Genomic DNA, 12,206 nt, shown 5'->3' with positions numbered 1-12,206 from the left:
CAGGTGGCTAGAGAGCCACCTACAAACTGGGTGATGCTGATGGGCAGTGTGTGCCCAGCTGTCAGCCCATCTCTTGTGGCTCTCTTACTGCAATAGCTACACTGGCTTTCCATTAGTCCTAGGCAGTTTGGGAACAGGATACCAAAGGACTGCTATCGCATATATATGCCAATTTATTAAGATATCCCAAAGAGCTTCCTTCTTTACATTCCACCAAGTAGGGTTGTTTTTTCAGTGACTGAGCCCAGCTATGGAATTCCGTGCCTTGGAAGGCCCACCTCAACTCTCCCACCCTGCTGGCTTCCTGTCATCAAATGAAGAAATTCCATTTTAGATAGGCTTTTAGTTTGTAGAACTTTTAATTTCTTGGCTTTTAATTGATTTACTATCTTTTTTAAAAAAAAAATGATTTACTGTCAGGTGCTTCTATCTGCTCTCCCAATTTCTGTTTTGTAATTTATTTTATTTATTTATACTTTTATATTCCGCTCTTCCTCCAAGGAGCCCAGAGTGATGTGCATGGTTATGTTTATCCTCACAACAAGCCTGTGAGGTAGGTTAGGATGAGAGATACATGACTGGCCCAGAGTCACACAGTGAGCTTCATGTCTGAAGGGTTTGAACTTGGGACTTCCCGGTCTTAGTCCAACACTTTAACCACTACGCCATGTTAGCTGCCTTGAACATTTTAGTGGAAAAATTGAATATAAATCTCTTTAATAAATAAATTAAAACTGAGAATCTCCTCTATTGGATTTAACAAGAAAAAAGACAAATGGGAAAACAAGCATGAAAGCAAACACATTTTCACTGCTTTATTTCAAGCAAGTTTCATTCAGTATATTTTATACATTTTGCATTTTTTTTCTCAAATATTCGGACAATCTCTGTAAAAGGACATCTGTATACATAGTTACACTGCTTTATTGAAATATAATTCACAAGAATATAGATATATATCATAATTTTTCAAAGTGTGTGGTCCCAACATTTGAATCTTGGCTAGCCAAAGGAACTGCCTGCTGCTTTTCAACACACAAATGGGTAGTAAGCTTTTGAAACTTCTAAATGCACTACAGAAATGTTCACTGTTAAAATAACATTCCTGGCAACCCCTGTGCCTGTGCAAAGGTAATATGGCTGCCAAAGGAGATCAATACAAAAAAGGAAAAAAAGTTCACTGAATTGTACACATTGAACTTCTAGGAGAGTTAACTGTTCTTGTCACGGGCTCCTGACTGTAGTTTACAATATCTGCCTTCACCACCCTCTGTCATAAAAGAAAAAGAAACACAGAAGTGGTTATAGCAAGAGAATCTGAAGGAAACACTGTCCAAAGTGCTAGTAAAATATTTCACAAGTTAATAATCTGATTTGGAAGACAGAGGCTAGATTATGTAATATGGAGAATTAAAAAGAAGGAACCAGATTTGTCAGAACAAATACATGTTTCAGTCATCTTTTCCCAGAAATCATGGCACAGAGCCTAGTCCAGATTAGGCACATTTATAAACAATGAATGTTTATCATGGTGGTACATACCAATTCTAATTCTAAATTTTGGTTCAAAAAGAAGGGGAAATGGGTTCTAATTTGCAAGATGTTCTGTCAGTTTATCTAGGCTGAGATATACTTACACTGAGTTGTCAAAATTTGGGGGAAGTGGGCTTTGAAGCAGTGCAGAATGCCCCTCATAAAACTTCTGCCTTAATGATCTTTTGTGGTTCTCTCCCCCTCCACCCCTCACATTTAAAGCCCTTAAATGCTGCTGTTCTGAAGCAGTTTCTTTCTTTATAACTGGATTAAGGCAATCAGGTATCATTTAGTGAACATCAATACATAATGGTTTCATGCAGCCAAAGCTGGCTATGTGATGACATTATTGGGGGGCACCAAAGCCTTCTGATTCTGGAATGCAGGGGGAGAAGAGAAAACACACACCCCACATTGCCCAGGGAACCAGCTGATGCTTCCTGTCTTGCCATGTGCTGCTCACAATTTCATTGCCTGTCAGTGCTATATGGCAAGACCTTCACTCTGATCTCGCTCTAATTCAGGCGTACACAACTTCAGCCCTCCAGCTGTTTCTGGACTACAATTTCCATAATCCCCAGACACAGCAGCCAATCGTCAGGAATTATGGGAACTGTAGGAGCAGGAGGGCCCAAATTGTGCAGCCTGCTCTAAATAAATGTACTTATGCACAGCTCACTGGGGCAGAACATAGATGGGGATGTGCTTCCAGACACACATCCCCATCTACATTCTGCCCCAACTAATCAGATATGCAGGACTGGATTGGGAGTGAGAGTTGGTCAATTTTCCTTAGCAATAGGGACATGTCTTCTTTTCTCCCCAAAATTTGGCCCCTTGCAACTGTTTTGTACCATTTTGCCAAGAAATGTGAAAAATCACCAACGCGGGGGGTGTGTGTGTGTGTGTGTTAGGTTTTGTAGGAGCCAGTAATATTCATGAAATGTACACATTAACACACGTGGCTTTTGAAAACACAGAATAAATTCTTCAATATGAGAGTTTTCATTTGTATTAAAGGTCAATCAATGCTAGAGAACAAAGTATTCATATCTAGGAATACTTGAAGTACACAAGTTTTGAAGGACAGTCTAAAGAAGGCAAGAAGCACCTGGATTCAAGTTGATTTTGAAAATTATCTCCAAAAGTACTGAAACAGGAATTGTAAAGTCTGGAAACTCCTCAGAGAATCACTTAAGTGTTCTTTTATATCTCAGTGAGACAGCACTTTAAAAACCCTATATAAGCAACCACTCATTTACAGGAATAAAAACACTAACTGTCCAATCCTATCCTCTACTTCAGTGGCTATGGCAAAAGCACAGACCTGCAGCTCAACACCTCACTGGAGCATCCCATTTGAGGTGATCTGGGCAGAACAGTGCCATCTCCCTTGCCACTAAAGGTAAGGGAGAAATCCTTGTGATACAGCCCCTTACTGGTGCAGGGTTGTGCCAGCGTTAGAAGAACTTAAGAAAGAAAGAAAGATGTGAACTTGCCTCATTGCCTCTCAAGGCCCAAGAGCAAAAATCCCTTGTGCACAACCTAAGGGCTCCTTCCCTTTGCCTCCTTTGCTAAGCAGCTATGACAATGGGCTACTACTCAATGAAAATGTTATCACCTTGCTTTGGAGGCTTCAGCTAAGGACTCAGTTCAAAAGGCCAAGGCAACAACCTCCCCATATGCCGTAGGGCTCCGTAGGTTCTTCCTTCTAAAATTGGTCCCTCACGCCCTCTGAGAAGCCATACCTCAGATGTCAGCCATACCTGACATTCAGGGGAGCTTCAACAGCAGCTTCTAATCTAGCACAGGAAGAATGAATGTGTGTGCCTGTGCACGTGCACGCGAATAGCTAACAGGATACTCTGGTTTGTGAACTATTTGTAATTGCTGTCCGAGTGTTAATCACATCTATGACCCACTGGAATTAATTGGGCCAGCTAGTTATGGATTTCAATGGAACATTTGTGCCTACCTTTCTCTAGCCTGGGGTCAGAATATTTGATTGTTTTATCGCTGCAAACATACAAATCAGAATGACACACAATATCATCACAGTTACTATTTCATTTGGAAGCAATAGTAACATTTATGCTTCAAAGCGCTAAGGCTTTGGACTATACTACCTGAACTATTGCACTGAACAGACTTTACTCTGACAGCTGGCAGTGCTGTGCTGTTGGTTATCTTCTTCAGGATACTTCACTAGTTCTGCCCTGACAACATGCTGAAGCCATGTGTCAAAACAAAAGACAGAAAGCAAGGAGGGGAGTGAAAAGGCAGAGGGGGAAAAGACAGATCAGTGTTAGAAAAAGGAGACATATTGACACAAACAAGTAGGAGCAACAAACAAAAGCCACTGCGTTCCAGACACCATGCGGGATAGGCAGTATGTCCACCTGGCACAAAGCCAGGTGGACTTTGTGCAATTATTGTTTTAGAGTGCGGATTAACTGCTTTAGAACATGGGGACATTCTTTTAAAGAAGTGACTCTTTCCCCCCACTTTCACAGTAGAAGCTGGTTAGGCAGACTTCCCCACTGACACCAATCATGGCCAAATCCCCTTCTCCAGTGTAGAGTGCTAGGGGTATATGGGGATCACCACAGCAGCAGCGTGTGTGCATGTAGGGGCATGCATTTAAGCCACAGTGTTCTAGAATCTATTAGATGCATTTCAGACTCTTCATGCAGATGCATTTAAAGGAAATCTTAACTCACAATGGCCAAGCCAGTCAAAGCAACCAATGAACATTAAGTAATTCAACCAAAGCAAGAAAATATTCTGAAACTGAAAAAATGAGAAAATTAAAAGGAGGGGAAATGTGAGAATGGTACTTAACTGGTCTTCCCAGTTTAAAGTCATGACTATCTCTGAACATAAGTTCACAACCAGATGTGTTAAATATGTATGTGTATGTGTGTGTATATATATGTATATGCATATATCTCACACACACACACACACACACACACACACACACACACACACATGCAGCAGCAGCAGCAACACAATCCAGCCACACAATATCCACTGTATGGTTGGATTTCAAGCAGTCTAACTTTGTGAAGAGGAATAAGGACAATTCCACACTATAATGCTTTGTAAATTCTTTGCCACAGATGCCATAGTTAAATTGTAGTTTGTTTTTTTAAAAGATCTTGTACAAGTCTAGAACAAAAACACATCCAATAGGGAAATAGTGTTCTGTTACAGAAGAGTCTATTTGGAAAGTGTTTGGAACCACATAATTTTCTTTCAATATGGTAGTCACAACGTTAGTTAGTATTTCTTTCCTGGGGTGAAAATTTCCTTGAAATTTTTCTCTTTTTGCTTTCTTCACTTTTGCACAAGCTGACTTTTTTGGAAATATGCTATGGTCTTGATCTAGCTAAAGTTGACCTCTTGGAAATCTAGCTGGTTTCAGTTGGAGATCATTTGAATTATTTTAAGTTTCTCCCACTTTCACTCACATGTGTCCAACTTGGCCAAATCAGAAATTCAATTTCCTGGCTGCAGATATTTTATTTTATTTTAGTAGAGCTTTCTAGTATACACCAGCCTCCATACAGAATATAGGAAGTTGCAATCTCTGCCATAGACATTTTGCAGGCAGCCAACCATAGAGGTGCTCGAGTGGTGACAGCTAAGTAATGGAGATGAAGGTAGGCGGAAAGTCAGATAGCTATTGGAGGTGCAGCAAAATGAGGCTACATTGGTTCATGAAAGATTTTGCTAGAATGTGTACATCATTATGGGGCCATAGCCATTGGGAGAGGACATTTTGCTCTCGGGGATATTTCAGGTCCCTAAGAGTTCAGCTTCTTTCTTGTTCATTTTCTTTCTTTTTTAAAGAAAAAGTTAAGCCCATGGGAATACACTGACAAAAAAGGATACATAATAAATCTAGGACAACTACAAAAAAGCTCCAAAGGTAAGTAAAATATTTTGAGTTCATTCAAGAGAGTAAATATTTCATTTTCAAAATCAAATGCAAGAAATACAATATCAAAATACAAATATACCAAAAAAGACTAAAGAATTAATCCATCTCAAAAATAGCTCTTCTGTTATCACAATAAATATAATTCCAGCTGATTCAGATTATAATGGGTCATTCAGAAAGATATAAAGAGCCCAAACTACATTAAAAGGTATTTTTAAACTACAGTGTTCCCTCTACTTACGAAATTAATCCGTTCCGAATGCACATTTGTAAGTCGAAAAATTCGTAAGTCGAAAAGCGGTTTCCCATAGGAATGCATTGGGAACGGATTAATGCGTTCCGGAGCCTAGAAAAAAGACCCAGACCCCCAGTAAGACTTGCAAACTGCACAGGAACATTTCTTTTCAAGAATAAACAGGCAGTAAACAGGCAGGCAAGTCAAGGAAACCGCATGTAAAATTTGTAAGTTGAGGAAACCCCATCTAAAAATTTGTAAGTCGAGGAAACCCCATCTAAAAATTTGTAAGTCGAAAAAACCGCATCTAAAACCGGCTCTAAAACTGCCGTTTGTAAATCGAAAAATACTTATGTCGAGTAGTTTGTAAGTCGAGGGACCACTGTATTCCCACAGTCTGGCATACGTTGTTTTTTCTAACTTTGCTACATACCATATATTTCACAACCATTGTGTAATGAAGGGCACAATGGAAGTCAACCATACAGAAGCAACTTTATTTACTTACATAACAGATCTATATCTTCCCTTTCCTGAATAAAGTCACCTCAAAGTGGCACTGATTAAAATTTGTGCTGCCAATATACAGGTTTTCAAGGTGCTTTGGACATATGGCCAACATTTAAACACATTTTAATTCAATTCATGCACAAATTTCACCTGTCATCCAGTTCAAAATGTATTCATCCCAGAATAAAACACATACATATACAAAACACAACTAAATGGAGTCATCCAGCTAAAATGCTTTAGGGGTGCAATTCTATGCATGTACCTCAGAAGTCAATCACTATGTTCAATGGATCCAGATAAACATGCATTGGATTACATCTTAAGGCCTACCGGTCAACATCCAAAAGAACATTGACACAACAGTTTTTTCCGTTGTGTGTGGTGGGGAGGGGCGGGGAGCAATTTTTGGCAACCCCCCTTTGCCTCTGCGGTCCTATGTACATCTCAGAAATATGTCCCTGAGCATTCATTGCGTGACCCCAGGATCATATTTCCAGGAGGCAGAGGCAGCTGAAGAGTAAAGGGGAGAAGCCAACAAAAATCCCTTCTTCCTCACAGGATGAGAAATGCTGTTGCATTGGCACAGCAGTAGTCTGGATGTCAGCTAATGATTTTAAATACCTCTGAAAAAGTGCTCAACTTTTGCTGGATCATGTCTTAGATATTTTTAAAAGAAAAACATCACTACAGATTGCCTGATTACACAAATATTTCTTGTGGAAGATAACCTCTTTATATTCTAAACAAGAAATGATAAGGGACGTCTGAATTTATGACCTTCTGATGTTCTGTGCTTGAGTTTTGACTGATCAGCATCGTATTATCTTATCTGGTAGCCAAGAGTTAGGGTTCACTGGCCTCCAGGCCTCATGGTATCACAAAAAAGAAGAGCACAATTCCATGAAGATGTTAGCAAAAGAACAACATTAAACAGTGTTATCTGACCTCACCGGACCTAATTTCTGGGCAGCACACTCACCGCTATAGCTCAGAGAGAATTCTTAGTCTTGCTGAGCAATTAATTTTTCCTTAAAATGCTAGTTTAAATCCTGCCTTGTATACAGGAGCCAGGTGAGTCACCCATGTTTAAGCCACTGGATGACAGAAGACTGATTTTGACTTCTTAGCTTGACTAACAGAAGAGAGAGAACACTAGCATGCTGTTATACTCATCTCTATGCAAAGATATCCCTGATCAGATTCTGGAGCTGGTTGATTTGACTGAGCAGTTTATTTTATTTATGTTGCCTATTAATGGTTTGGAAGTCTGATTAAGGTGTTCAACATAGTACTATCAAACTGTTTTGTGAGGTGGCATCGGGGGTGGAAAGGGCCTGCTGCTCAAAGGGGAAACGTCAAAAATTCCACTGGGCACTCCTATGGTAGCTCTTTGGATCCTAGCCTATGTTTACGTTACAGTGAATGTCTGAAATTTGGTGACTGAAAACATCAATTTGTAACAATCCCAGGCAAGTGTTGTGAATGGTCAAAACTTCAAAGATGCACTGGCAAATTTTGGACATTCACTAAAGCAGCGTTAAAAAAACCCCACATAGAGGAGAATTCAATAGTGTGATCCTTTACTTGCAAACCAAAATTGTGCAATCCACTCTACCACCTGTCATTTCAGCTGCTTGTTTTGATCCGACCTGTGTCATACGTACAAATGAGATGCCTTCCAAATAATGGAAATGTGCATTGCAGTCTTGCTGCTCACTTTAATTTGCTCTTTTTTCATGTCTTGCAGCAGCCTCTCATTTCTCTTTTGCTCTTTCTTCTTAGTACACCCACACGTTTTCCTAATAAATTTCCTAGCAGTAAAGGATGTTAGGATAATACATGTGAAAAGGAAGAGGGGAACAATCTTCATCTTCCAATTGTTGCTGGACTACAACTCCCATCCAGTGTTCCCTCTAACAGGGATTCCCAGATGTTGTTGACCACAACTCCCCAAATCCCCAGCTTCAATGGCTTTTGCATGGGGAATCTGGGAGTTGTAGTCAGCAACATCAGGGAATCCCTGTTAGAGAGAACACTGCTCCCATCATCCCTAGCTACACATCTTCACCTTCTAGTTGTCGTTGGACTACAACTCCCACCATCCCAAGCCAGCATAAGGGATGATGGGAGTTATAGTTCAACAATAGCTGGAGGGCTGAAATTGTGCAGCCCTGGTCTATTCCATTTTGCTGATGGGACTCTGGAACGTGCTTCCTAATGAGATTAGAGTTTCCCCTTCTCTGAATATTTTAAAGAAGGACCTAAAAACGTACATGTTTAGTCAGGGTTTATAGTTTTAAAGCTTTGGGTTTTAGAGTTTGTATTGTATTTTAAATTGTTTTAATTACGATAATGTTTTAATGGTTTTATATTGTGAACCACCCAGGGACGGTTTGTATGAGGCGGTATATAAATGTACTAAATAAATAAATAAAGGCACTGGCTGGCATCCCTTACGGAGCATGCCCATAAACAACAGTTTTGGGCACGCAACAGGGCCACCCTGAGGGTCTGTGTGTTTCCTGAAGCGCATGTTTCTGCGCAATTTAATGAGCAGGCACTCTGCCCAGAACTCTCTCCTGCACTCCCAAAGCCCTCTGTCACAGTGGAAATACATTGCTGCCCTCAGACTTTCAAACATGGAACAGAACAGAGATAGAAACAACACTTTCCTGGCTTCCGTGATTTGGCCAAGTCAGGCACATACGAGAGAGAAATGCAAGAAGACAAAAGCGATATTGAGGAGTGGGGGAAGCATTGTACTCATCAAAGATGGGGGCAAAATCCTCTCCCAACCTTGACCATTCCACTCTCTGCGATGAAGATGGAGTTGCAATGCTATCTCTTATGCTGCACAGATCTCAGTGGTTTAATGTCACACCATTGACTTACCTGCTTACAATTTTTAAAAGGAGGCCAAAATGATGTGATCTGAAGAATGTAAGAGTTCAGCACTCTTCTGTAATAGTCAGACTGCTGCTGTCCAGGATAAAGGGGAATGCCAGGGAAATTTCAATTACAGCTTGAGGGTTGGCTTGAGGGTCTGTTGTCTCAAGGACGAAAAAGTCCTGCAAGGCTACACACAAGGCCTCGAAAATAACTCTCGATTATGACCAAGAGGTTGGAGAGCTGGGGGCATTTGTGGATATGCAGTGCTTTGGGAAGAAAATGAATTCTAAAGCTTTAACAACAATCCAGAGTAGGATTTTATAATAATTTAATGACCACAAGAATGTAAAAAGGTTTGCCTATGTATGCAAAGAACACATAACACAGTTGCCACACCTTGGAGTTAAAATATATTATTAATTCACACTTTAAAAAGTAAATACATCAGCTAGTAAAAGCAATATACTCAGGAATATCACCTGTGATTGCTCTATTTCCGCTCTGTTTAATTTGACGTCAAGGAGGTCAGCAGCGATTCTTTGAAAACACAGGAAGACCTATATAAAAAGAAAAGGTTTACGTGATTAGAAACAGACATCCTCAAGTTACTTCAAATACAGCAAACATTTCCTGAAATATAAACAGTGAGATATGAGGAGGAGGAGTAGAAGAAGAAAAAGAAGAAGAAAAAGAAATACAACCTGTGCTAATGATCTCTAAAATATTCCTTTGGTAAATTTCATGCCAGTAACCATAGCAATATTTTCTTATACAGTAATTCCATTATTTTAGAACGGACACTATGCTGGTTTCTTAAGACATCTCTTTTAGTTAGGGTTCCAGAAGATTCAGTCAAAAATCAATTATCTTATGAAACTCCTCTTCTAAAAAGATACCTAGCACAATATTATAAATTCATTAGAGTAGTTTTCTTTTCAATGCTTTTACAGATCATCAAGGAATTTAGTCTGCAAAATTCAGCTTTATAACTCTGGCAGACCAATTTATAGAGCACATATGCCAGACTACTTGCATTTAATACTATTAATTCCTACTTGCAACTGAAACTGCATGCCATATTGCTCAAATGATCATAGTAAGAAAATAGTTTGTGTCTAAGAAAAAAAAATCTGATAAAGACCTGCAGCTAAAACAATCCAGTATTCCTTCAAAGGAAACATACATTGAATAAGCTTTGTTAGTTTCAGAAACCAACACATCTTTGGCAGAAAGAAAATGAGAATATCAGAACCAAAAATCAAACACTGTACATCTTCAAAAAGAAAAAATAAATTTTAACACCCCCTACAAAAAATGTTTTAAGCCCCTTTGATAAACAAGTCCATTGACAGAAGTGGTATAAATTAATGAAGTACTCTGTGTTCAGCTTTAGAAATAGGTAAGAACATATACATTGGTAACACAAATGTAATAAGTGCTTAATCTTATCCATATTACTCACAGAATCACCCGTCTTGGCAGATACAAAATGGCCACTAGAACGATTTTCCTGGCAAAATCGAAGATGTTTATCAACTTTTACTGCCCGCAGATGCTCCAAATCAACTGTTAACAGTTTCAAAGAAAAGAAAAGAAAAGAAAAGAATTGTGATGAAGATGCTTGCTTAGGTACATTCTAAAACTATACAGAGACCTGGTTTGCATGATTACTGTGCTCATCACGCAATTAGGGCAGATATGAATATACCTTTCTACCTATCTGTATTCCAAGGTGGCTGGTACTCTATTCAGTTTTATTATACAGATTCCAATAGATTGCCTGTCCTTTGTGAAGAGATTATACCTGGCATTTCTCTTGAATTTCTACAGAAAAATAACCATCTATCAAATTTAGATGAACTGTTTCATAAAGACCTTTGTGTGGCTAAACCTTTAGACAAATTAAGGTCTGTTAAATTAAGGCCCAGCTCATACGTAATGCCAAACCGGAGTTAAACGTGGCAGAGATTGGAATTCCAGCACGTTCAAACACATAAAATTGCAGTTTTGTGGCAAAAGCAACCCCCAGTTTGTCTCAACAAACTCCAGTTTCTACCTTCGTTTTGCACAAAGGTTTGTGGTCAAGACTTCCAGTTTGGCTGCCAAAGCGTTGCATCCAACACCGGATGCCACCATAACCGTGGTTTTGCACCAATTTTCAAACCACAATCATAGAAGTGGCAGCACAGACCCGCCCAGGGATGTGGCAGCTCTATGCAAGCAACGCGTCTTGCTGGCCGCCTCTTGGAGAAACAGCTCCACCCATCCTGTCACCTATGCAGCTATGGAGTTGCCCAGCAACAGGGATGCCACCACGTCCCATTACAGGATCGTCATCCTCTCAAAGGGCATTCCCTCTTCCCATTATGTCCCTTGTGTCTGTCCCCCACCCCCCCACACACACACCCAGCTTGGCAAGCAGTAGGAAAAGGGGACAGAATGACAAGACGAGCATGGAGTGCTTTGCTCCCTGTGAAGGAAGTAATGCTGTATGTCCACACTAACATAAGCAGGGCACCCCATCACAGTGCTAGGAGGAGAACGATTAGAAGGGGTGGGTGTCCAGGCTTGGGTCCAAAAGGCAATTCCAAGCAGAGTCACGGAGCAACCAAGTTCTATTTTTTTTTTCACGGAAAGGTTGGGGAAGTGGGGCTGAGCCCCTTCCTCTTTTTGGTTAATGGTCCCTAGGCTTGCTCATGAAAAGAACCACCTGTGAGGAATAGGGACGGACACCTCAGTGAGTGTTGTCCCAGTCCTGGCAACTGCTGCCGAGTAGCTATCGGAGAGTGCCCCCTTCCAGCCCGCTTGCCCACCCAGGTGGACATGTTCACCCTTGCCTTTGCCCCCAGAAGGAAACCCCGCTGTCCTGGGGTAGTGAGGAACCGGGGCTCCTCTTTTCTGCAGATCTCCGCACCGGCAGATGAGCAAATGGAACTGGATCAGACCCAGGAGTTTTGAAAGGGTTTAAAGGTCCATCACAGAACACAGTGTGTTCTCCACCAGCACAAATGCTTGGCAGGGGGGAGGGGGTTCTCCTGGCTGGGTGAAAAGGGCAGCCCTGAGCAGGGATTCTTGAGCAGCAAAGTTCTA

At 40.6% G+C, this 12,206-nt stretch overlaps 1 protein-coding gene across 2 annotated transcripts in view; it reads right to left on the bottom strand.

The window, feature by feature from the left end:
• Positions 1-790: 790 nt before the first annotated feature.
• Positions 791-12,206, bottom strand: part of RAB28 (RAB28, member RAS oncogene family) — a 101,924-nt gene continuing 90,508 nt past the window's right edge. Inside the window, exons 5-8 of one of the 2 annotated variants that reach the window (XM_053255044.1) lie at positions 10,579-10,682; positions 9,596-9,673; positions 3,660-3,760; positions 791-1,270 (exon numbers count right to left, since the gene is read on the bottom strand). In XM_053255044.1, coding sequence (XP_053111019.1) covers positions 3,665-3,760; positions 9,596-9,673; positions 10,579-10,682 — 278 coding nt within the window. In that variant the 3' untranslated portion in view covers positions 791-1,270; positions 3,660-3,664. The remainder of the gene's footprint in view (positions 1,271-3,659; positions 3,761-9,595; positions 9,674-10,578; positions 10,683-12,206) is intronic. The other variant, XM_053255045.1, reaches the window with a different exon arrangement.

This window comes from Hemicordylus capensis, chromosome 5 (genome assembly GCF_027244095.1).
Source record: "Hemicordylus capensis ecotype Gifberg chromosome 5, rHemCap1.1.pri, whole genome shotgun sequence".
Taxonomy (NCBI): Eukaryota; Metazoa; Chordata; class Lepidosauria; order Squamata; family Cordylidae; genus Hemicordylus; species Hemicordylus capensis.
Note: the sequence above shows the minus strand (reverse complement) of the source record. Positions and strands in the feature narration are given on the sequence as shown.